Source organism: Epinephelus lanceolatus, chromosome 5 (assembly GCF_041903045.1).
Source record: "Epinephelus lanceolatus isolate andai-2023 chromosome 5, ASM4190304v1, whole genome shotgun sequence".
Lineage (NCBI taxonomy): Eukaryota > Metazoa > Chordata > Actinopteri > Perciformes > Serranidae > Epinephelus > Epinephelus lanceolatus.
In genome coordinates this window covers 45,337,887-45,365,380 of record NC_135738.1, presented here as the reverse complement: position 1 = coordinate 45,365,380, position 27,494 = coordinate 45,337,887, and the positions used below count along the sequence as shown (strand labels likewise).

Genomic DNA, 27,494 nt, shown 5'->3' with positions numbered 1-27,494 from the left:
AGGTTAAATTTTTTTACAATATATATAATCTTGTCTGAAAATTACCATATGAGAAGTTAATTCAAAATTTATTATGGTTTACACAACATAAGGGCACAAATTCAGAGGAAAAAGTGACTATTTTTAGCTCCTCTTCTAAAAACGCTTTTTTTTTCAACATCGCCTGATACTACGACACAAGAGGGACTCTGCGTCCTTGACCCTGCCTCTGTCCAATGTGCAGTAGTAGGTGGTAGTGAGTCAGAGCGGTAGTAAACTTGTGAGTTAGTATTTTTTCGGTTGTTAACAGTGCATTTCACCATTTGTGATTATGCCGAATTATTGTGTTTGTGCAGGTTGCACACTTGAGTCTGTCAGGACAGACTCGAGTCCACCGTTTTCCGGACAGAAAAAGGAGTGGAGTTAGTTTTCGTGCCTGGGTGCGTTTTGTGCAGGTGAAGAGGCGCGATTTCACGACTTCATCTGTGACCAAAAACACGGTCATGTGCAGCGTTCATTTTGGACAGGAGGATTATGTTCCTGGCGGAGCCCGCCCGCCCTCCGAGGCTCGGGTCTCCCTCGAGACCCAAGCCTCGGGGCATGTGCGGGGCCGCGGGCCGCGAGCCTCGGGCCTCCGTGTTTGAGATGGGAGCGGGCGGCGTGAGGGTTGATGGGCAGTGTGAGGCATGTTATGTCTGGTCTGGGGGTCAGATTCTCCACCAGAGTCCAGAAGGCATCCACCTCCCTGCAGCACATACTCTCCACAGCTGAGGACATGGGCTGGCAGTTCCCACACAAGCACCTATCATACAAAAAATTATCAGGAAATCTTCGTATCGCTCTCTCTCTCCCTCTCTCTCCCCTGCAGATGTCAATACGCCGTAATGCGGAGTTATAACACGCATAGCAAGATATGTCTGATACAAGCTGATATTTGCGCATTAGTTTCTGTTATGGGTAAGTAGCATTAGTTATCTAATACTGGCAGAACTATTGGTAGCTTTGTTATAACCTAATACGTGATGGCAAACTTAATGTTGTGATGTGAACGCAGCATTAGACATCGTTAGCTGTCGTTAGCTAACACTGGTCGCTCACCAAGACACCAGCCCAGTTCTCCACTGGTTCTCCTCACACCACAGCTCTATTTCTCTCCTGTGGCCATTATTTCTCCTAACCCTGATCTGTTCCTGGTCTCTTGGACGCCTAGCAGGCTCATAATTATAAGCCTGTGGGCATATGAATGTACATTTTCAACCTCTTCAGTCTCAAAACTAGTACTGGGATCCATGTTTATTAATGTTACACTCAATCGAACTCGGCCGGACTCCCTTATGCTACGTCACTTCCGGTTAGTGTTTTTTTTTTCACACACACATGTAATTGTTGACTTGGCCATGTGCCTTCTGCTAGTTTTTGGTGATTGGTTTAGGAGTAATCTTGATGGTGTAAATTTAATACTAAAGAAACAGATTACATAGATTAAACAGAGAAGTTATGTGTGGCAATATTCCATGCAAATGTAAAGACCTGAATTTAGCAGTAGATACAGTATGTGCTGAAACTATTTTGTGATGGACAAAAAAGTTTCAGTCCACCTAGAGTTTCTGTGCAGCTTCTCTGGCTTACACACAGGCTGCAGCTATGAACAGGTTCCAGTCTCTGTCAGGCTCAATGGCACCAACCCAGGAGACCTCACTGTGACAACAAGACACTGATGCTGATCCAAACAACCTACTCTATCCATAAATCCATCCGGCCATGCGGGTGAGCATATGTGTGTGTGTGTGTGTGTGTGTGTGTGTGTGTGTGTGTGTATGTGTATGTGTGTGTGCGTGTGCGTGTGTGCGTGTGTATGCGCACGCTTACCTCGGTATGTTGTCATCGACTGTTGCGCATCCATACAGAAACACAATAACCCCTACTAGAGAGGCAGGAATCAGCATCTGGGTATACAGACCCAACCAGGCAAAGTACAGACCAATCTTCTCTCCAAAATACTTCCTAAACAACACAAAAAAGATGCAAATCATTTTGATTATTTTAGTCTCTCTTTCAGTTTTTTTTTCTTTTACTGTAACGTTGACTCAAAATACAAACATATAAACAAACTACATGCAAGTCTGACAATTAATCAACATACAAGTGAATCCTGGCATTTCTAACCCTCTCCAAACCAAAATATAAATCTAAAACCCACCATATTTTGTCCATTCAGTAAGACCTCTTTATCATTTGTGTAACCTTAAGACATTCTTGATATATTTGTACTAACCTTTTATTTTCACCTCTATGTGTCACATATTGGCTACTGCAGCTCTGTACAAACTCAAAGACCGTACTGTCCAGACCTAAGCTAATATTATTAAAGATGATGAGACCCCTGAGGATGTCTTTAGCTAAGTTTCTGAATGATGTTACCCTCAGGAAAAATTGCAACAGAAGGTGGTAGCCTTGGGGGGGATGAAATAATCCACACACTAGACTATACTCTCCTTAGTATTTAATTAAATTACCACCAAATTAGTAATTTATTTAAATATTAATGGGAGCATGGTCTAGTGTGCAAACATTTTTTTTCATCTCTTGTATGATCTCTTGTTCAGCACCTACTTTTTTATTGTCTGGATGTGCATGCTTTTCTAAACTTTTTGTGGTAGCCTGTGGGGGACCAGGCCAAACATGAAGCTGAGCAAAAAACACAGACTGAAGAACATTGTGGTTTATATTTAATTAAGTAACCTTTAATCCTGTGAGTCTAAGTAATTTTCAGGAGTCTAGCCATCATCTGAAAGACCTTTTAAAAATAAGACTATTTAAGACATTGCATGGACTGAAATTCTAAAAATCTAAGAACACTGTAGCTGCAAAAAAAATCTATTTTTCTTTCAAATATTGTGAGGTAACCAGTTGATAATACTCTGTACACAGTTTAATCTACCAGGAATGTGACAAAAAAGTTTGTAGAACTTGGCAGGCAGTCAACCTCCATACCACCAGCTGTTGTCCTGAGGTCTCTGTCTCTCTGGGTTACATTGGTGATCCTGAATAATTGGTATCATGAAGCTGGTTATCATCATGCAGTGTTAAACATTTGATGCCTCCTCTGAACTCTGATTCACTCTCCTTCCAGTGAAAGCAGCTCCTGCAGTGCATTTTCTTTACTCCTGAGAGGCACAAGTGGGTGGTGGATTGAATGCTGCTCCGTGTTGGCAGGATACAATGATGCAGACATGCGGTACAGAGATGTGTAATCCTAGAGATGGCAGGAGAAATTGTGAGAGTGGGCCTAGTCTGAGGACACCAACGGATGTTCAGTACGGGTAAACGCAAAGAGGGGGTGGCTGCGTATACAAAATTTTAGAATTTGAGATGTAGGTTGGTAAACAGCATTTACGTGCATTTAGCCTCCACTTTAGCCCTAATCTTTCCCTAATCTTAACCAAAAGCTTATGTTGCCTGAACCAAACCACATGCTTTCATGACTCGTTTAGTCATACACAGTTCCACGTATGTTCACTGGTGAGTTTATCCAGTATCTCTGGACATATCAAGCCTCATTCACTTCTGCCCAGTCGCCAAGGCAGCAGCAGGAACCTTGTCATTAGCTCAGCCAATTGTACAAGCATTTGACAGAATTGTGTGTAATGTATACTTAAAAGGGGGCAGATCAAGGCTGAATCAACCCTGGCCAGTACTGGAATGGCTGAACTACAACCATGCCGCATTCAAAGTAAACATCTGTCATTATTATTTGAATGCGCAGTCCTTGTTTTATGACCCCTTGTGTGATACTGTTATTATTAATCAATCAATCATTTATTTGTCACATGAAATCATACAAGGTACTAGGGCAGCAACATTATGAGATTTTCACAGTAAGATAACCATGTCAGAAAATATCGGGATGTCACAATATCACGGTGTAATAGAATTTCTGTTATTATCAGTCGGAATGATCCTTTGAAGGAATGAAAATGGAATAGTCCAGAACCTTATGTATTTTCGTTCAGTTCATTTTTCTATACATTTTTGGAATCATTTGTGGGGCGACAGTAGCTGTGGGGCATAGCTCAGTCCATAGGGACTTGGGTTGAGAACCGGAGGGTTGCCTGTTCAAGTCCCCGTCCAGACCAAACGTGGAGCGTGGAATGGTGGTTGGAGAGGTGCCAGTTCACCTCCTGGGCACTGCCCGAGATGCCCTTGAGCTAGGCACCAAACCCCCCAACCACTCGGGGTGCCTAACCAAGGCAGCCCCCTCACTCTGACATCTTTCCACTGTTTGTGCATGTGTGTGTCTTTTGGACCTGTGTGTTAATGAAAAAAATTTATTTCCCCTCAGGGGGATTAATAAATTAAAACAAAAATTAGAACATGAGGAATATGAAAATTAATGTTTCGATTCTTTTTCAAACTCTCTATGGTGGCTATTTTGGTTTTTAAAAATAGTGAATGTTCAAACGCCTTTTTAAAAAAAGTTCTAAGCTATGCAGGTAGGGCAAGCAGGAACAGGACAGCACCTCACATTCATATTGTCACACCAGTTCTTATTTACCATTAAGCACACACCTCCTCCCTTTCTCTCGCCAGAGTCTTCTGCTCTGTCAGATCAATAGAAAGAGTCACCTGGCTGAATGATGCTGTCTGTCTGTGCTTATGTTGTAGCTGTCAAGCGAGTTCTCAGCTGACAACTGCTAAATAACTTATTGCATTTAACATTAGATTGGTATGTCAACCAGTGTTTAACACTAGCAACTCAGGTTATCTTTGCCGTTGTTTTACGAAAGCCAGCTGCTTATGCTACCTAGCTACTGTAGTTGCCAAGTGTAGTAATAAGAGGTACAATAACAACAGCGATTATTTGCCTAATACAACACACATTATAGGCAGATGCAGCATCAGATTCAATTTTTTAATGTACTGGAAATGGTCCCGTTTGTTTCTTTGGCTTGAAAAATATGTAATTAACGTATAAACTTAGAACACATTTGATTTAGGATTAGGAACCCAGGTGGTCACAATTTTGAAAGTCCAAGATGGCCGCCAAAGAGACTTTGAAAAGAACCTGAACTTTCCAAAAATGTATAGTTTATAAAGTCCCCAAAGATTCTGAATGAAGATTGAAGTCATGACATAGTGAGCCTGACTAGAAAGAAGGGTTATGTTTGGTTGAACAAACATTTTATTACTATGAGTGAAACTTAAAACCATTTTGTTGATGAAGGTAAAAAGGTGTAAAAAGTCTCCCCTCTGAAAATAACTAAAACAAAGGGGAGATTTTCCATCCAGTTAAATTTTTTTTCATATCACAGTATACCTTGAAACTGATATACTGCTGCAACCCTACAGGGTACAGCTCCTTTTTTGGCATCTTCTTTCATTGTAGGCTGCTGCTTTATAATTGTCCATGTTTCCACTTGAGCTGCAGTGCGTGTGTCTATGGCATCTCAGATGGTTGTGGAAATCCATGCTTTTTGGTTGTGGAATGATGTCACTGTAGTTGTAGTTCAGTTGCTTCTGTTATTTTACTGATTAAATTTACCACAGACCCAGTAAGTCTACTGAGGTCATCGCTTATGATGACGGTGGTGTCCTGGAACGTGCTCCAGACACTGATCGGCTCCATCTCTTGAGTCACTGGGGGCATACATCAAAGTTTGTTAACATATCTTGACCTCAAGAATATGGTTGTGTGGTTGCCTCTTGAACAGCATATAGCAGTGATCTAGTGTGTTTGTTCCCCTTGTGGTGCAGAATGAATGGGAACAGGACAGCACCTCACATTCCCACTGTCACACCAGTCCTTATTTACTGTAAAGCACATGCCTCCTTCCCATTTCTCGTCAGAGTCCCGATTCTGTCAGATCGGCACATAGAAAAAGACTCATCTGGCTGAATGGTGCTGTTCAGGATTTATCCATGTTTCAGTTCCTGATAACCAGTTGGAAACTGATGCAGGCACAGATGTCATTGAGTAGTACGGCTGTTCCCATTTCCTTTTCCTCGATTTTTACTGATGTTTACATTTGAATACCCTGACCTGGCCAGCTAGCAGAAGTCCCCAGCAGGAGAATTTACAGAGTGGTGAGTTGTTTTTCTCATCCTGATGAGTGACTTACAGCCACACGCCACCAACGTCCAAAGCAAACCACAAAAGACACCACCAAACTTACAAAATAGACATAAAAGCATAAATTTGGCATAAATTTAGTGGAGCTGACAAAGAGGTGACTGGAAACATCAATATATCAATCAATATCAATCAATATAATATAGTTCCTAAAGTCTTGGCAGAAATAGTGACAGATTTGACAAACTCAGTGTTTTTTATCAAAATCTGCTGGTGACCTAATGTCACATCCAAATACTGCCCCCATTGTTCAAGGTGGACACTGCGTTCACACATACAAAGTAGTAGGCCGTCTCTAGAGTGATTTAGAGTGCATAATTTATATACTCCACTCCAACTGCACAGTTGTGTTCTGACATTGCTGTCATACTACACACAAGGAAGTTTCTTGCACACTTTTCCAAGTACAGGATCCTTCTTTGTAGCCCTTTTTTTAACACTGTGTTAAAAAAAAAATCTGCACTGGGAGCAATCCCCACTTCATTAATGGGGTGGAATAGTAAACAACTCTGTGCTTGAGGTTCTACCAGCATTAAAACAAGCTTGATTAGCTCTCGCCTGGTCATGACTCGCATTGTGTCAGAGGACATTTGCAAAGCTTTCCCAACCTGCTTTAATTTTGCCCTGTAGTGTCGCTAGGCACCTTTTAAATCTTTGTATGTGGTACTGGGCTGCAATGGCAAGTCCCATTCACAATGCATAGAAACACTATCACTCTACAGCTTTGGAGTGTGTATGTGCAGGGTTTCCTCCAGGATTTTTTTTAAACTGTGGGGGAGGGCTCCGGCGATGACAGAAACTGAATGTTTTTATAAATACACTATTTATTCACTACACAACTATAGCACAACTATATACACAACTGTAGCCTGGCTGAGAGCACTTTATTTGTCTTGATTTTTTGAAAAAGAGCTCTTAGGCTCTGTCGTATGAGGTGGCCCATTGATGCTGCCTGTTCCTCAGGTCTATCTTCACCTACACATAAAAACAATTAAAAGTGTGTTGAATACTGTTGATCTTGAATGTGCTCTTACACTGACCAGGTTGTCTGGAGAGGGGGCGTGGTAAACAGGTAGTAGGTGTCGCAAATTAATAAATGGCCCCCCCTTGATGGTGCCACTGGCAAAAAGACGGGGAGCTCGACACTTAAGAGGCACATGAAGAAGGCTTGCCATACAAAGAAAGGCAAGAGTCAGCGTGTCCACGTTCGTATCCTTAAAAAAATGTCGGGTTTAAACCGGGCTTGGGCTCATAATTACAGCTAGAGGGACGGGCCGGGCAGTAGAGCTGCACGATTTGATAAAAATGTGCGATTACGATTTGAATGGACAATATCGCGATTTGCGATTGCAATTACAATATAACACATAAATGGTATCATTAGTCTTCTTGCTTGATTCAGTGTTTCCCCTACATTATATTAGGGGGGCACTGACCTGACATAGTTATTGTTATGGACAGTGTAAATAACCATCAACAGACAGACCACAGTCAAACACGCTGCTCAGACAGCAGCGCAGCATAGCACTGTACACACAGTGGAGCGAGCCTGTGTTGCGTTCAGGCGTGTCACGTAAATGACAAATTCCATCACTCCGTAGCACAACACAGCAGCATGTCAAGTGGGCCGAACCCGAGCAAAATTGCTCAGTTTTTCATTTGTTATTATATAGTTTGTTGTGGAGTCCGTGATTTCCCCCTGACACTTACAAATGTTTGCGTAATTGTGCTTTGTTGTTTTATGGGGCTCTGGTGGCTTTCAGTTGTCTCTTTGTCTTTAACATTACACGGCTCGGCTTTCTCTCACATGCACTCTTCCTACTTTTCTCTGTGTTGTCTCAAGTGCTGATATAGATTGGTCGTGTTACCGCAGGACAACACGATCAACTTTTAAACTTTTACACAGCACATCTTTCTGTTAAACGCTGCTGTACCTGAATCCAAAGTATCGCCATGTAATAGACGTTGCGTTTTTTCCGCCACCAACTCAGCCTGTTTATGGTCGTGCTCATGCTCTTCTTCAGCGTCTGTGTTGGTCACTCCACACACTACAGGAGAAGTAGTCACGTTCACAAGTACACACACATTAACGTTTATTTACATTAAATCGCAAATCGCAGCCTTTTATGCGGTTATGTAATCGCACAACTGACATCGCGATTGCGATTAGATTAATTGTGCAGCCCTACCGGGCAGGGCTCGGACAGAACATGCACAGGCTCGGGTGGGGTCGGGTTGGATTTTTTGGGCCCAATCTAAGCTCTACACAGCACTACCTATCTCTCACCCATTTTCTCTCCCTCTACTTCGGACTGTCGATTCTTTGCCTCCCCTCCACTCTTGAGCGCGCCGCAGTACAGCCAGACAGGCAGGTGATGACTCCAGTGTTCGTTTTTCAAAATAAAATTAATTGCAGCGTAGTGTCACATAACATTTCATGATATTTAAATTATCATTTCAAAATCCGATTATGGTAAGTATATGTGCACAAATATAGGCTATACACACACACACACACACACACACACACATATATATACACATATATATATCCATTCATACAATATACTTTACATTGTTTTAACATGTGAAGAGAAAAAAAAAATCAGAATTCTGAATGCGTGGCGGCTTTTATTTTGCGATCAATTACAAAAATCAATTACATGTAGCAGAAACCCTGATGTGTGAACAGCCTGTTGGGGCATTTGAAGCACGCAGCCAGCACTCTGAATAGGAGAGCGGGATATGCGTTGTAGCCATCATTCGTAAACAAATACGTACTATGTTTGAATAGTTGTAAACATGAAACACATAAAACTTACCTCTGACCAATTTAGCTGTGTTATTTTTGAGTAAAACATTCCTCCACACACCACCTGCTCACTACAACCTGTCTTTGGTAAAAAGGTTGTAATTTGAGAATGAGTACTGTTTACACATTCATAAATCAGTACCAAGAAAACATGGACAAATGATTTGCAACAAATTCACCAATGAACAAGAATAGAACAGCAATTGCAACAATTAACGCAAATTCATTTAATCACCATGAGTTCTGCATGACCTTTAAATTTCGTCCGATCACCACAGCTTCACAGCAAATTTTGCCATATAAAATGGGTAAAATCTCATTTCAGTGAGAGCTGCGTGCTGTGTATTGATTTGCTCAGCAGGTCTCTCTCTTTCTTTCTTTCGTTCTTTCTTTCTTTCTTTCTTTCTTTCTAATCATCATGAGACTACTACTGCAGGAGTGTGAGCTCTGCACCTGGGAGGACAGAATCACACACACACACTGACAGGGCTAACTGTTAGCAATGCAAGGGTAACATTACCCAAAGGTTACCAACCGGTTTAACGACAGAGTAGAGCTGTTTCTGTGTCAGTTTGAGATTTATGGTTGGTGTTGGATGTTAACAGCTACTGTGGGGCTTCGGTCCAAGCAGCATATTATGAGAAGTAGGGATGGGATCACGTTGTGCTGTGTTAAGGTGCTGACACACCAAACTGACATCAAAGAACTAGCGGCAACGAAAGCCAACTGTTGCGTCATCTACGTCACCCTGTGTCAGTTGCATTTGAACACACTACAAAGACTACATCCGACGGCCAAGTAGCACGTACGTTCTGCGCCTGCGTGAGTGGAAATAATGCAAAAGGGGAAACCGGAAGTCCAAGGAATGCATGAGATAAACAAAGTAGCGGAGAGAGAGAGTGGTACATCCTGTCAGCCAAGCACCGCAGCACCTCCATGGACTATTACATCCAGACGGTCCCGGTAAAGGAATTTCCTCAAGGTATTCTTGAGATGTCACGTTCACAAGAATGTCACAGATGTCACATATACCTTGACCTTTGACCTCTGATCACCAAAATCTAATTAGTTCATTGTTGAGTCCAAGTGGACATGGTGTCAGCGTCTGTAGCTGCCTGTCTGTGCTCTCCCTAACCCACGATTTTAAACTGATTTATTTTAGCTTGGAAGTGACTTTTAAGCTATCTGCTTGGACATCAGTTGTTTTTATTTATCTCCTTTAATCGGATGTTATCTTTTAATCACTGGATGTCCATGCATTAGGGGTTTTAACAGCCAGACACTGCCTGGCCTGCTTGACAGGTGCGAAAACTTCCGCCAGCTGACAACACAGCGATACATACATGGCACCCTAATGTGGACCCCCAGCTTGAAAAAGCAGACAAAAAGATTGCTGACCTGAAAGAGAATATTCACCGGCTCTCTGGTGAGCTAAATGACAAATCCTCCACGCTGACCACCCTCCAGGAGGTGGCTCGTGAACAGTCACTCCAGATCACCTCACTCACAGCGGCCCTTCAGGACACGGTGCACTGGGATCCCACTGCTTGGCCTCCACCGTCCTCAAGCTCAACACTGAGTCGCTGGTGGTCCTGGATGGAGGTGGTCGGCAGGGTAAGAGAGCCCTTGACTGTGCTGCCTCACTTCCGCGCCTCAGCCTGTCAAACAGCTACAGCGCCTTGGCATTGGGCTCCTTCCTCGCCGGCCGGTGCTGATCCAGACACTCCCTGCTTGGAGGGGTCTGCCTCAGCGTCTAACGGCGCTGTGGCTCCCTCTCCACCGACCAGTGGTACTCCTGCAGTGCTCTGCACGGATGGATCCGCGTCTTCCTCGCTGGCACCTGTTGAGGACCGGAGTGTCTCGGCTGCAGGACCCGACCATCGACTCCCTTCCCGGGCATCGGCTTCCGTGGCGTGTCGGAGGTTCCTAAAGGAGGCTGTACTGAGACGCTCTGGGGGACTCCTCTCCCACAGCCGGGATGACGATCCTCCTGCTGGGGCCGGGACTGCCGAGTCGCTGTAGCTCCTGCCCCGCCCCCGGTCATGCAGCATGGACCGTCCACCTGCCTCGTGTGAGTCCCCCAATCCCCATCCTGTTCCTCTTCGTCCTCTTTTTTTTATTCATTTTTTCAATGCCACAACTCACTGCTTTCCTGGAGCCACAGTCCCTTGACAAACTTCCCAAACTGCTTCATTCAGTCCCTTCCTCCATAAAGCGGCAAATTTTTCATTTGGGCTATCTCCCCGGCAATCAATCAGAGCTGACAAAAATGAATTTTGTTGCTCTTTTTAACCTTTTAAAAAACTGTGGGAAGGTCCCCTGCCAACACTGTCCCGCGGTGCAGAATGCTTCAGCAGGCTCCTCGCCCTCAATTACTGGACCCAGGCTGCCTGTAGCACTTAGGGATTTACTTTTATCGACAATTTTAACTTATTTTGGAACCGGCCCCCGGTCAGGGCTGACGGTCCCCATCCGAGCAGGCTGGGCAGCCGCATGTTAGCAACTGCACGCTGTACAGTAATGGTAAATGGACCTGCATTTGTATAGCACCTTTCTAGTCATCTAGTGACCACTCAAAGTGCTTTTTACACTACGAGTCACATTCACCCATTCACACACACATTCATACACTGGTGGCCGAGGCTACTCAGTTTTTAACACACTCACACACCAATGGAACAGCCATCGGGAGCAATTTGGGGTTCAGTATCTTGTTCAAGGATACTTCGACATGCAGCCTGGAGGAGCCCGGGATCGAACTGCTGATCTTTCGATTGGTGGACGACCCGCTCTACCTCTGAGCCGTGTGCCCCATGTGACAGACAGTTGCGTACATCGGAAGCACACGCCCCCCTGCTTTCCTCCTTGGTTCATCGCCAATCCATTCCCACATCCATATGCATCCCAGTCAGAATCTCAAATAGATTTAATAGACCAGCTTCACCATGGACCAATAGCAACCCAAAAATCTTAGTTCCTGTCACACCTGCTTCACACTCACTACATTGTGACGATGAGCGCACGTTCAGCACAAACATTAACTTGGCCGTGCTGAACGTACGCTGTCTTTTAAATAAAACTTTTATCATAAATGACTTGATTTTAGATAACAAGTTGGACTGTATTCTTTTAACATAGACATGGCTTGGCACTGACAGACCAGTTATGCTAACCGAGGCTTGCCCACCAAATTTTAATTTTTTATTTTCTACTAGGAAAGGTAAAACAGGAGGAGGCGGAACTGCTTCAATCACCAAAAATACACTAAACTCTCCTGAAGTTTCTTTTAACAGCTACACATCGTTTGAGTACCATGCCTTTGTTTTTAGCAGTCCTCCTATTTTTTGTATCACCGTTTACAGACCACCCCACCATTCCACCTCTTTTATCAGTGAATTCTCAGAACTATTATCAATCATACACACCACCTATAACAGAATTTTAATAACTGGTGATTTTAATTTACATGTTGATAATACATCTGATCCAGTGTTCAGAGAATTTTTAAACCTTTTAACCTGCATGGATTTTAAACAACCCGCACACAGCCAACTCACAACAGAGGACACACCCTGGACCTGGTCATAACCTATGGCCTGTCCACTGGTGTGTCCTTGATGTATTCTTGAGATATCACGTTCACAAGAATGAGACAGACAAGGTCACCTATCGCTATCAAAAACCACTCAGTTAATTATTGGGCCCAAGTGAACATTCTTGCAAAACTTGGAAAAATTCCCTCAAGCTGTTTTTGAGATATCGCATTCACAAGAATGGGACGAACGTACGTCCCTACCTTGTATTTATGTGTGGAGGTACAGACGTATGCACAACGGACAGACAACCTGAAAACATAATGCTTCCAGCCACGGCTGTCACCAGCACTGAGTCATAAAAACATTGCAACATGCATTGCTATTTTGAAATCATGCTGTGAAATCAGACATTTCAGGCCACAACAATCACTGCGCGTCAGGGTTCTATTCCCCTGTCGGGAGTTATTTTCCCAGTATTCACCGGCTCATTATACATTATCCCGCTTATTACACGGCTAATTATCAGTTAAATAAATAATGTTGTCTGCCTCCGCGAAGTGCATTAAAACCGACCGGATTCAACAACTTTTGGTGAAAGTTTTGTACTCACCCAGGCTTAGTGGACTGAACCGAGGCATAAAACTCGCGTAAAATGTCATTAAGCATGACTGCCGAGTGTGTATTCAAATCCGTCTTCTTTTGTTTTTGGCAGAGAAAGTCCGTATTCTTATTCTTTAGCGGCATCCCATTCCTCAAAATCCTTATAGATACTCTCCAAATAAGTTAAAAGAAATGTTAAAATCAGCCACTTCACTTCAACGCTGGGCTACATAGCAACTGTGTAATGACCGTTGCTACTAGCAACGGTCATTACACAGTAATATCAGACCGCTGAATGCCGCGACTGACCAATCAGAATACAGCATTTAATAGAGCCGTGTAATAAGTACAATTTAATGAGCTGGAATTACGGTCCTTGAAAATGAAAGTCCTGGCTGTTAAATAGTAGGGGGACTTTGATATCAGAGCTGTAACCAAGGAAGATTGGCAGTTAAGAAATATGTCCTTACCGTACAAGTCCAATGGGCTGGTACTTGTAGAAAACACTGTAGTTGGCCCACTCTTCATACAACAGCTGTGGAAGACAGTAAACAGTATTTTGTTGCATTGTTTGTCAAGTTTGTTCGTGCCTTCCTTTTTCTGTTTCTGTGAACTGTGTTCAGAACCATGCTAGTTGGATAAGCCACTGGATTTACAGTTCATATGACAAACACAAATGGCCTGGAGAAGGTTCCCTGTCATTTACATCATCTGACTGGGTATACATCTTTAACTAAAATCACATGCTGAAAACTTTAAACTGTGCTACTGGCTGTTGATTTAATGTAATTATAAATATGTCATAAATAGTTGTTGGGGACTATTTTCAGCAGTGGATTAATAAACATGTGGTACGCTAATGAGTATTCTTAGAAGCAGAATGATGTATGTGGGACTGATGTGGTTCACTGATGTGTTTATACTGGTGTTTATAATGGAGTTCTGTGGCACAGAGGAAGAAGATATATCAGGCTTTAAATACACACAACACTTGTTAGTAGGATTAATCACTGTTGGTTTGGATGTTTTTCTTTCACATTTTAAGAAAAATATAAAATGTCACCACAGTTATACTGTTATTATTCAACTATTATGGCAGAATATACAGGGGTGAAAGTAAGCTGGTACGGTCTGGTACTACCACTTAAAGATTCAGTGGCGGTACACAGTACCAGGAAGAGTAGAGAGCAGCTGCCTGCTAAAGCCCACATTCAGAACCAGTCAAGGCCGCACGTTAGGCCAGAAAATAGATCGGCTAGCAATATATGCAGCTTTAAACACCACTTTGTCTGTTTATTAATTGCTTTTAACTCGTTCCGAATTGCTTCTGAACTGTCCGTGCTGTGTTTTGGTCCATGCTCGACGGAGCCGCGCTGTCCGGTCATCTCCCTCTCTCCCCCAGCCCCTCCACTGGGAGATATGAGCCCAGCCTTCGAGACGTGCAACACTGTTAAATGTCATTCAGTTCATCAAAAAATATCCCAATTAAAATCAGTAGCATAATAAGCAGATATGTTCCAGGTTATTTTGTTTAATTTCAACAACACAGAGAACAGCTTGAACGAGTGAGCTAACGATCAGGGATTTCACTCTCAGCAGTACGTGACTGCGCATGCGTGTCTACTTCCTGTACTGGGACGTTTGATTTTTCCACAACTGGACCATGGACGACAAAAAATGCCGTTTGCACCGGGACAGGACAAACAATAAATGAAACCAACGAAATTCCACACATTCTTGTGGTTGGCTCAAACACTGTCAGCGAGATTTAAATAGTAAATATTTAAATAGTTTATTGCGGACTTTGATCAATGTTTTTTACAGCGAAAAATAGGTAAAGAGGAAAAGAGAAAAAGAAAAAAATGACATGCATGGTATTAAGTGTTCATTAATGTTTCATACATGCCAGCACCCTAAACATTAAAACAAATATTTTACTCTACACGTGAAGTGTTTTTAATTTCTTTCTACTCCATACAGGTACAGTAAAATATTGAAATGTTTTTATTTGTTTGTTTGGTTTTTGAAACACATTTTTAAAAACACTTGAAGTGAGGAGAGGTGAACAATATGAAGCAATGAAGGTTTTGGTAATAGTACCTGCAAGAATTTAAAACTACTTTCACCCCTGAGAATATACCAAAACACCTAGAACAGAATAACCTGGACAATAACAGCATTCATCTTCTCAAAGTTTGAAACATGTTTTTATCCCAATTTGTGTATCATCTGTTAACTGTTAAAAATGTCAGCAAGGAAAATAGACTTGAGTATGGAAATTGATTCTGGAGATTGACGGATATAAAGGTAGCAAAGTAGACCTTTGATTTGCAATTATTTGGTCTCACAAGGCTACGGAGGATTCCACATGATAGAAGATAAAAGCATTCATAGAGCACTTATGCACGCCAGCAGCAGGTGATCTACATGGGTTACATAGCAAGAGAAATAAAATCATGCTCAAGCAGGCCCAATTTGTTTGTGTTGCAAGGTGAAAGCTGAAGTGGTGACAAAATAATGTGCATTTGTACATGTGCAAAGCACGACCGACAGTCTGTAAAGACTTTTATACTGGTCTCCATTAGAAACAACTGTCTCACCTTTCTGTCATTGGGCTCTGCGCTCTCCTCATTAATATCTCCCTGAAAAAGGAAAGAGAAACACTGAAGCTAGTTACTGTGCACACTGAGACAGGGCTGTAAACCAGATTTAATCATCTGACATGGACTAGTAGGAAGGAATGCTGAGCTACAGTAGTTTTCTAGTGTTGACATCTTTTCACTAGGGGTGGGCGATACAACAAGGTTTTGATCCAATATCAAATAATACAGGGCCAGAATCACCAATATCGATATTGTTATGCTACTTTTTATTGTTTAAAGTGGCTTTTTTATGTGGGAGTGAAAGCAGTGTGTAATAATTTATGAGGTACATAACCAGTCTGCTTAAGTAACAACAACGGATGAGAAATATTACAGTGTGAAAATGTAACATTAACCAGTGATGAAGATCTGATTTGACTAGAATATTTATTTCACTAGGCTACTATATACCTGGACTGCCAGTGAACTCTGTCTCTGTGTCAGAGGTGTGGATGCTGAGATGTTTCCTTCCTACTTCGGTTGCAGCTCCAAGTTCTCTTTCTCATGTTTTTTCCTCTTTCATTAAGTCATCACTGCTACTATGTGTTGGATAAAACTAGTCAGGTTTGGACATACTATCTGCATTGAATGTCCGTGGACAGCTACGGTCATGCAGATGTGCACGCTATTGTATTTGCTGTACAATTACGGGTTCGCGTCAGCCCACAGCAGTAAACGGGAGAGCTGGGAGGTGGTCTTACCATCCTCCTATTGCCAACATTGGGTGAAAGTGAAACTAAAAACTGCTGGATCTCAGGTAAGTTGTTTGAGTGCAGGCAATACAAAATCAGCGGAGAGACAAAGAGTACATTCACTAGATGTGTTCACAACAACGGAATGTTTTTGCAGTTTTACTACTGAAATACAAATATGTACAACATAGAAGAGAGATGCCCTTTTTTAGTATCTATCCTTTTGACGTAAGGATCAATCTTCAAAATTAAATGTAGTATTGAGAGCATTGATATTTCAAGATCAATCAGCCCACCCTTACTTTTCACTTCATCTTCTAGTGATAACACAAATGTGACCGATTGTATAACAGCTTCAAAATACAAGCATATAAACATGACTTGGAATTAGTACCACCTATTATAATAATCTATTAATGCCAGGATTAGTATTACTCACATCATGAAGAGGATAGGCTGCTGTATAGACACCAGAACCCAGCAGACTGGTGATACCTGCAGAGGGAAAACAAATAGGTGTTAATGTGGGTTCCATTTAGGTCCTTCCTCAGTAGAGTCAATGAGGCTTGTAGCCCTCGGAATTATTTTACATTTAAGTCATGTATGTGTTAAGCTTTGTGAGCTTTGATTTTGTTGACCTATTTCAGCTTATTGAAGATAAGTTGGTATCACAATTCATGCCAGCTAATTAGTGTTACAAAATCCAAATGATGGAAAGCCAAAGATGTGTGCTTTAGGATTAAAAACTTAAGCTAGCCACTGCTCTGCACCATCACCAAAGTTCTGGGGTACAGAAAAGAATACATTATTAACTTACTGCTCTGCAGAGAGGCATTTTACATTCATACTCTGAGCACAGTTGAGCCCTTGGGATGAAGTTAGGTCTTTATTTAGGCAATTTTCATTTTATTGCATGTATTTTCATATATTGTATTTAACTCTGTTAACTCTGTAATTGTGTATTTTTGTGGTACATACAGGGCGTCCTTGAGAAAGAGAGCTCGCTCTCAATGGACCTCCCTGTTAAAATAAAGGTTAAATGAAATGAAATGAAATTTGGTAACTTCTACCTGACTCCCGTAAAGAAAACCTCTGAAAACTGTAGTGGAGGAGGGGGTTCGGCTTAGGCCTGCCTAATGTTACAGCTTAGTCTCGCTCATATTATGTTTAAAACCAAAAAGACCTATACGCACTGCATCATATAGGTTAATAAAGCAGCAAAACACTCACTGCAATGAGTCTGTTTACCAACAATCTTGTCAGCAGCAAAAGCAACACAACCCACTGGACTATCCAAAATGTTTTGTATTATGGACTGCTATTTGTTGGAACCACCTGTAATGTATACAGGATTTACACTGACAGGGCACAGTCACTGTATATGATCACAAAGAAGGACAAAATCGACACCTGCAGATATCCTTCATCATACAGGATTTACACATAATTGCAACAACGCTTTCCTCGCCAAGCAACAATATCACGAAATCAGCTTATATTGTTACTCATTAGCATTTGAAAACACAAACTGCTTCACCTCCACAAGTCCAGATTGTGGATTCAGAATCTTCCATAATTCACACACAAACCCACATACACATACCTGTTAATATGGCTTTTCTGCTCTGTCTCCAGATGATCTTTGTGTCCTGTCTTTGGCTCTCTGAGGGCTGTCTCTCTTTTTCTGTCTCCTCCTTCTTTATTATCTCTACTCTCATTTACTGGTAATAAAAAAAAGGATACAAAACAGCACGGTGGTGTGGTGTGGTGGTTAGCACTGTCGCCTCACAGCAAGCGGGTTCCTGGTTCAATCCCGGGTGTGGGAGCCCTTCTGAGCGGATGCATGTTCTCCCCGTGTCAGCGTGGGTACTCTCCGGGCACTCCAGCTTGAAATGCAGATTGGGGATTAGGTCAATTGATAACTCTAAATTGTCTGTGAGCGTGAATGGTTGTCTGCGCCATTTGCTGAAGCAAAGCCAGCATGCGGCTACAGTGCTCTGTGCTTTTCTTGTGATCCCACAGACGTTTGGGGTGTTTCCAGTCAGAGTAGCCACTAAGAAACTGGGTTTTCTTCGTTGAAAAGGGCATGCAAGCAAAGCATAAAATATTAGGCTACCTGTGGATGGTGAATAGTTTAGGTGATCCAGTCACAGGTTTTTCTCCATTTTGTAGACGGCTGTACAGCAGATCGTTAGTGAATGAGCACACTTTACCGCCCAAACCGCCATCACGAGTTGATGCTGGGTATCTGCTCGTGCGGTTATGGAAGGCTGCAGGTCCACGATCAATAAGAACAGCTCGCGCGTTTTCACTCACTTCACCCCACAACGCCGGGTCCAACACTTCCTACATCCACTAGCTGCCGGTGCTGTGACTGCAGCTGGCTACCGTTACAGATTGTGGCGGGCTTCCTGTGGCATCTTCCTCCGGCTCTGGCTCCCGGTTAGCTAGCTTAGCTTGCACGGTGTTCTCCAACTCCAAAGAATCTTCACCCTGATTCTCCTGGCTCCGTTTGAGGAAGAAAGTTTGGATGGAAGGCACACGTTTTTAAAAAAGTTGCCTCCCCCTCCTCCTTTTCTCTTCTCCTCTTATGTTTGGTACAACCACTTGTTTTGCTCATCTTTCACTCTCTTATCACTGCTATGGCTGACGACAGTCGTAGGGGCAGAGGCAGAGTGGCCTGTTACCATGGTTTCCACACTTGCACTTGACCAATTAAATCATTCTATTTAGGTTAAAAAAAATATATCAGCATGATTTTTATTGGTTATACATAGTGTCATTTATTTGAAATTTGAAGAGGAGGGATTTAGGGGAAAAAACATTACACAGTAGTTTTCTCCCATTCTGGCTGGGCCCATGGCTGTGCCCCTTCCTGTGCCCATAAAGCCCATTGGGTAATCCGGCCATGACTGAAATGCTGAAATTATTTACCAAACTGTCACACAAAGATGACAAGTTAAAGTACAATGACAAAAAAGGCATTACAAAAGACTGTACCCTGCTACACCTAACAGAGTTAGTATATCTAGCAATAAATCTGTACGATGTAGCACAGATGGCCCGTCTTTTGACTAATTTTAAACCAGGTTCATATTTGGTTATTAGAGTAATATTAAAACAATACAAAAGTGATCTTAAATCTTAAATCTTAAGATCTTAAATCCATCTACTGTAGTATGCACTATGGGGTTATATCAAGGCCTTTACAAATAACTCGCTTAAGAGTGTGACCTTGATTATGTGTAGGCCAAGCAATGTGTTGTATGAGCTCAAAGGCCGACAACATGTCAGCGAACTGGTTAGCAAAATAATCATCAGAGTTATCAACATGAATGTTAAAATCATCAGAAATAAAAACTGAGTCATATTCAACAGTAATTTTGGATAAAAGTTCTCCAAATTCAGGTGAAAAGCCTTTATTGACTCTAGGAGGGCAGTAAACTGTGAGCCTTTGACAGGGATATACAGATCTGATTATTAAAACTACATATTCAAATGTAGAAAAATAACCAAGTGTTATGCTTTTACATGATAAAGTATCTGAAAAAAAAAATAGCAGCAACACCTCCACCCCTTCTTGTTAGACCTGGTACAGCGTGAAAATGAAATTTAGACATTGAACCTTCAATCAGCTCCTAACTACCAGTTTCATCAAGCCAGGTCTCAGTGAGTAAAACACAATCAAGTTGATAAGATTTTATAATATTATTAACTATAATATTATTAACAATGAAGATTCTATTAGTAAGGGATCGGACATTGAGAAGAGCCATGTTTAAAGTGTGTGCTGAGTGAGTGGAACTGTTAATTAAGGTTGACAAATCCACTTAGTCAGCACACACTTAGACTATATGAGAGTCAAAGCACACTGTGGCAGGATTCACACAGTTTATAGCTGATGTGTTAGTGGGAGACACAGAAGTCTGGATCGAGTCTTGCCGGAGTGCATATCAGGATGAAAATGCTACTGGATGAAATTTGTGCTGCTTTGTGCCTTTTCTGTTGATATACACTATCCGCTCTGTACAGGCTTGTTTTAGTCCGGAAGTAATCAAAGTTAGAAGTCATATCCTGCAGCAGAGCAGAAGTTTTTTAACCAGTGACGTAGACTAAAGCGTCAACTAAAATGTTCAAAGCTTTTGGAGAGAGTTGGAATGGGGCCGGACAACAGAAAACATTTACCCAGACTCTCAATTGTATGGCACAGAGACTCAAGGTCTGCATGTGATTTGCTGGAATTTCTAGCCATGACATCATTCATTCCCACATTTGTAAAACAATGTTAACAGTGGGATGCAGGTCAGTGAGAGTCTGAATGAGTTCAATTAAATCGACAACCTTGCCACCGGAGGTACAATGGGTAATAGCACCAGGGAGAGTCAAATACCTAATGACAGAATCACCTACAATCAAAATCTCTGGATTGCTGCTTACCACACCACTGTTGTAGAAGGCTAGTTTTGCTGGAAGCTGACAAGCCGCGCTAAACAGGCTAGCCCAGTTAGCATCAGTGCCAGTAATGCTTGGCAGATCCAGCGGTGCAGCCACCTGGCTGGAGGGACGATGGCCAGGCACACTAGCTGGAGCTCTAGGTGTTGGGGCAGAAGCTCCATTGCAGAGGAGAGACACACTCGAGGGCACTTGTCAGATGGAGAGGCATGCCAGTGCTTGAGGAATTGCACGATGATCTGAGCCATTTGGAATAATACCAGCTTTGCAATTCCCTTCAGCACAACCTCTACTCAGCAGCGGTGAAGGTGACATTGGTACATCAGCCAGAGGAGCAAAGAAGTTAGACAGCTCCAAAATGGTGGAATCATCCTGGGAATCATAGAGGGGAAGGAAGCGTCTATTATTGCTGTCAACCACGAGGCCCACGTGAAACAGCCAGGTCGACCTAGTGTGTTACCTCAGTTGGTAGACTGGTCAGCTCGGGGTACTCTAACGAGGATAGCCAAGAGCAGAGGTCAGCCTGACACTGGAGAAGGACCGAAATGAGAGATCTGACTTGATCTTAGAAATGAACGAGGAGGTATGCATACTTCGAGAGTTACCCCCACTTTCTCCAGGGATTACACAAGTTAGGAGGTAGGCATCCAGGGATAGTGGGGAGTAAAAGATTAAAATTCCATAAAAGTGCTAAAAGCTTGAAATCCTCAGTGAGGAAGCGACAGGCACAAACTAGCCACCAGGCTAAAAACAAACCAGGCAAACTTGCAGCATCCTAGTTCAGTCTCTTAAGTGGAGTGAGTGAGTAGTGTCTGTACACTCAGCATGGGAATAGGAGAGTAAAATCCAAAGGCAGAATTCCTAAAAATCCTTGACAGAATTGCAATTGGCTAGCCTAGCCACCAGGCTAAAAACAAACCTAGCTAAGCTAGCAGCAATCGAGGCAGTCCAGTTTCCAGCTGACAGCTACTGATCCAAAGACCAAATTATTGGCAGAGCTGCAGGTGGACATAGACAACACCGGCTTATGCACATTAAGGAAGGTTTTAGACATCAAGTAATTTTTCAGCCTTATTGACTTACCATAGCTTAGTAAAGAACAACCCAACATACTTGGTTAACCAGTGACACAGGGTGAACTTTTAATTGCCCCAAATAACAGAGCACCTGGACCCAGTGGTTTCCCTGCTGAGTTCTATAAGCAGTCCATTCTAGCAACAGTCTTCAAACACTAATAACGGAAATGAAAGCAAATTCAAGACTTCCAGCAAACATGAACACAGCCACAATTTCACTCCATCTAAAGGCTGACAAAGACCCAACTTTCCTATCAAGTTACCTTCCCATTTCTCTCATCAGCGTTGATATAGAAATTAATTCACAGGACAGAAAAAGTCACTACATCCATAATCCATTCAGATCAGACTCAGGTTCATAAAAGGTAGTTACTCCTCTGTAACACACACACAGCATTAATTTAATGCATTGTTCATCATTATAACCAACACATTCTCACTCTGACCTCATTGCATATCGACATACCCTGGGTGCGTTGGTTGTTGACGTTCTGGGGCGCCATTTCAATTTCTGCTTGTTCCATGCATTGTCTGTTTTCAAAATATACTTCTGTTTTCACAGGAAATGTACAGTTTGTATGCAGTCTCTTTCAAAAGAAAAGCACTATGTCGGTACAACATTGCAAACTGAGGTTTTTTTCCTTCAGTGACAAATTTGCGTGGTTATGTTTTGCCAACACACCCGTGGATTTAGGCAACAAAAGCATGTGGTTGAGTTTAGGAACATAGAACAGGGTTTGGCTTTAGGATCTTACAGGAAGCAAACATCACACTCCCAGGTGTAGGTGGCTGTTGGACCCATTTATCACTCTTCACGCCCACCATACTTGGACTTCCGCAGTGTTAACTTTCGTTGTTGTCCTGCTGCATCCATGTGTCATGCTGATGTGAAAGGGCAGCTTTTATTGTCCTTGCCTGATGCCGGAAGTCACTGGCCAAGCGCTAGATTTCAATGACTTCAGAGTGAGACTGGGTTGCTGTTATAGTCAGGGATCATCATAGCCACCCTGGATGCCAAAAAAGCCTTTGGTAGAGACAAATTTGGCTTTGAGGAATCATTTATCAACTGCATCAAGATTCTGTAGCTACACATCACCTTTAACCACTTTCATCACCAATGGGCAAACACCACAAAGCTTCACGCTGCACAGGGGGCAAGGGTGTTGGATCAACCTACCACTATCCATCATGGACAGAATAGCTACTGTTGAAATAACATAACTTTCTAAATTTATTTTCTGTGATTTCAACATAACCCACACCCATCTGGTTCAAATCACTAGACTCGATCATTTTAAAAACAAGACAAGATATTGAGTATTAAACTGGTCAGTCAACACAAGGCCACTGAGAGAGACAGAGATCCAGACTTACCCATGCTGTACTTGGCCTTGCATTTTGTTCTTTTTAGTATTTCAAAGACCTGAAAAGCAATAAAAAACAGAAGAACTAAACTTAATTTGCAATGCAACAGAAGAAAATATTCATAAAAAACATTCAAGAGTGACTAAGGGTGCTTTCACACCTGTAGTTTGGTTAATTTGGTCGCACCAGAGGGAAAAAATGATACATCATTGCATTTCAGTTTTCATTCGGTGTCTGTTTTCACTAAGTGGTTCAGACAGTTGAGAGTGCGTGACCTCTGTGGGACTTAGAGTAAAAGCTAATATTTTACATAAATACCATAAATGCATACATATTCAGGGATGGCTAAACAACCTATACAATACCATACTGTCCATTGTGACTGTTTCCTCACTGGAATACGTGTTGGTGGGATTGAGGAGCTCCTCAAAGCATTCCTTCCACCACCCGACAATGTCCCCAGTTGGCGTCAGCAGCTCCCCGCCCCCACTGTAAACAATGTGAGCAAGTTGCCGCCTTCCCCCCCTGAGGTGCCGGACGGTTTGCCAGAACCTCTTTGGAGCCGATCGATAGTCTTTTTCCATGGCCTCACCGAACTCCTCCCATGCCGGAGTTTTTGCCTCCGCAACTGCTGCTGCTGCGCTCTGCTTGGCCCGCCGGTACCCGTCAGCTGCTTCTGGAGATCCACAGACCAACCATGCCCTGTAGGCCTCCTTCTTCAGCCTGATGGCTCCCCTCACCTCTGGTGACCCTAGGAGCTTTGCTGTCGGGGGCATTTCACCCCTGGTAGGGTTTCCCATGGCAGATTGGTTCTGGGCGAAGGGTCAGACAAAGAACGGTTCAAAAGACCCTTCATGATGGAAAATAACAAGAGTTGGCGTACCCGGCCCAGAGGGTTACCGGGGCCCCACCCTGGAGCCAGGCCTGGGGCTGGGGCCCGTGGGCGAGCGCCTGGTGGCCGGGCCTTTGCCCATGGGGTCCGGCCGGGCCCAGCCCGAACCTGCTACATGGGCTCGGCCTCGGCTACGGAAGTTGGCTCTTGGGACATGGAATGTCACCTCTCTGGTGGGGAAGGAGCCGGAGCTTGCGGAAGAGGTTGAGCGCTACTGGCTAGATATAGTCGGCCTCACCTCGACACATAGTTCCGGCTCTGGAACCCAAGTCCTTGAGAGGGGTTGGACTCTCTCCTTTGCTGGAGTTGCTCCGGGTGAGAGGCGGAGGGCCGGGGTGGGCTTTCTGATAGCCCCCAGACTCTCTGCCTGTATGTTGGGGTTCACCCCAGTGGACAAAAGGGATGCGTCCCTGCGCCTTCGGGTCGGGGAACGGGTCCTGACTGTTGTCTGCGCTTATGCGCCAAACAGCAGTTCAGAGTACCCACCCTTTTTGAAGTCCCTGGGATGGGTGCTGGACAGCGCCCCGACCGGGGACTCCATTGTTCTGCTGGGGGACTTCAACGCTCACGTGGGCAATGACAGCAAGACCTGGAGGGGCGTGACTGGGAGGAACGGCCTGCCCGATCTGAACCCAAGTGGTGTGCAGTCATTGGATTTCTGTGCGGGTCGCAGTTTGGCCATAACTAACACCATGTTCGAGCATAAGGATGTCCATCAGTGCATGTGGCACCAGGACAGCCTAGGTCGCAGGTCAATGATTGACTTTGCAGTCGTATCATTTGACCTGCGACCATATGTTCTGGACACTCGGGTGAAGAGAGGAGCAGAGCTGTCAACTGGTGGTGAGTTGGATCAGGTGGCAGGGGAGGATGCCGCGCAGACCTGGCAGGCCCAAACGAGCAGTGAGGGTCTGCTGGGAACGCCTGGCGGATGATCTTCAACTCCCACCTCCGGGAGAGCTTCGACCACGTCCCGAGGGCAGAGGGGGACACTGAGTCCGAATGGGCCTTGTTCCACTCTGCCATTGTCGAGGCGGCTATTGCGAGCTGTGGCTGCAAGGCCGCGGGGGCCAGTCAGCTCATGTGCCGAAATGAGTTTCCTCCCCAGGGTGGCTGGGCTCAGCCTTAGAGATAGGGTGAGGACATCTGGGAGGGACTCAGAGTAGAGCCGCTGCTCCTCCATATCGAGAGGAGCCAGTTGAGATGGTTCGGGCATCTGGTAAGGATGCCTCCCGGATGCCTCCCTTGGGAGGTGTTTCGTGCATGTCCAACCGAGAGAGACCTCGGGGCCGCCCCAGGACACACTGGAGCGATTACATCACCCGGCTGGCCTGGGAACGCCTTGGGGTTCCCTCGGAAGAGCTGACGGAGGTGGCTGGGGAGAGGACTGTCTGGGCTTCTTTGCTGAGGCTGCTGCCCCCGCGACCCGGACCCGGATAAGCGGAGGACGACAGACGGACAGACGGACGGACAGCTATTTAATACATTTAAGTTCTTTTTTTTTTTTTTTTTAAATCGTAAGAAGTAGCATTTGGTCTCATATGCATATGGAACATGATGCAGATGTGGTGCAAGTTCATGAATGATTAAAAACGAAACTAGAATTACCGCCCTGCGGTTGTATGCCTGGTTGTTTCACACACATTTTCCCCCCAGCAGCACAGAAGATCTATACAATCAGCACAACTTCCAAGGTGGACACCCAAGATTAGTGTCACCAATTCAGTATCTGACCAGATATTTCACCATCTGTTTCTGAGATATGATGCTGAATAATGGCCAGAAAAGTGTTTTATGCAGAATATTACGATGTCATAGTAAAGCTGACCTTTGACCTATTGGATATAAAATGTCATCACTTAATTATTTTATCCTATAGACCCTTTTAGGGCCGACATCACATCACAATGATGTCAGTTTGTTAGATGTCGTCTTGTTGTGTTATTGGGAGCCAGAATAGTAGGAGTCATGGCTTGAAACTTAAATTTTAGCACATACCTCCCGACACTGCCCGTCAACAAAAACAAAGACAACTATGGCTAAATGCATTAAGACAAAAGGAGTGGATGGAGGCGATCATCAAAAATGCTCACATGTGCAGTGCACACTTCACATCAGGTTAGGGGGAAAGTATTTCCTGTTGCAGGGATGAATAATGTTATGTGTATTAAGGGTTATCATGTCCACATAATCAGAAATTGGGGAGGTATTAAGAGGAATGTTGGATTTCTCTGTAACACTAACTTTGTAGTGTATTAGCTAACATTAGCTCAATAGCAAAACAAACTGGAGGAAACTGTTGAAGTGTCGTCCTCCTTTGAAAAATTGGCATAGTAATCAACCACAAAATCGGCCGTCCCACCTTCAGCAATCCTGTCAAATCATCCATCCACTGTATGAGAGCATACAGGTCGGCCAGTCTGGTCCCGTAGGTCAGTGTTTACTTATTCATGTAATACTGGCGGTCCCGGAGAGTGAGTAACCTGACATGGTGCATTTGTAAATTCAGTCTGATGCTCTACACTAAAATGAGAGCCCTGTTGGTCAATGAAACGGAGCTTCATATTTCTATATGAATTAATTAAATTTATCACACATTCATCCTGCTCAGTGCTCTGCTACTCTGTCTCCACAGACAGAGTGCGGTGCTCTGGATAACCGAATGCTACATTAGATCAGTGCTACGAACAGTACAGTTATCTCCAGAGTAAGGATAGACTGATACATCGGCCGGCCGATATATCGGGCCGATATTTGAGTTTTTTACTTGTATCGGCATTGGCCGATACGCGCGTGGGTTCGCGGATTTATTTTTCCCTGGCATGATTTACAGACAGGCATCCACGGGCAGCTCTGTGTTGCCGGAAGACCCTGCAGCGCACATGCAGCAAATCCTACTGCATACAGTAGTTATTGTTTTATTTATGCTTCAGCTTAAATATTTGTTTATTTTATAAAGACATTACTGGAAGATTTAAGAGCACTGAACTCTTTTTTTTATTCGAATGTATAATAATAATAATAATAATATTCTACCTGTTCTACCTCAACTTTCCATCTTGTTTTAGTATTTTTTACTGTTCAATAAATGTTTCGTATTTTAAACTTGAGACCTGTAATATTTGTTATCATTGTGTCATTTTTTTGATGTAAATAGAGGGAGCAAAAGCAGTATCAGCCCCAGATATCGGCTCAAGAAAATCAGCAGTCCATAATCGGTCATCGGCTAAGGGTGATGGAAAAAAATCGGTATCGGCATCAGCCCTAAAAAAATCCATATCGGTCTATCCCTACTCCAGAGTACGCTCCGGCACTTGG

The 27,494-nt window shown here is 43.4% G+C and overlaps 1 protein-coding gene across 2 annotated transcripts in view; it reads right to left on the bottom strand.

Moving 5' to 3' along the window:
* Positions 1-27,494, bottom strand: part of ano1b (anoctamin 1, calcium activated chloride channel b) — a 137,138-nt gene that overhangs the window by 71,041 nt on the left and 38,603 nt on the right. For both annotated transcript variants that reach the window (XM_033635304.2, XM_033635305.2), the window contains exons 6-10: positions 23,294-23,342; positions 16,831-16,886; positions 15,658-15,699; positions 13,528-13,592; positions 1,849-1,983 (exon numbers count right to left, since the gene is read on the bottom strand). In XM_033635304.2, coding sequence (XP_033491195.1) covers positions 1,849-1,983; positions 13,528-13,592; positions 15,658-15,699; positions 16,831-16,886; positions 23,294-23,342 — 347 coding nt within the window. The remainder of the gene's footprint in view (positions 1-1,848; positions 1,984-13,527; positions 13,593-15,657; positions 15,700-16,830; positions 16,887-23,293; positions 23,343-27,494) is intronic.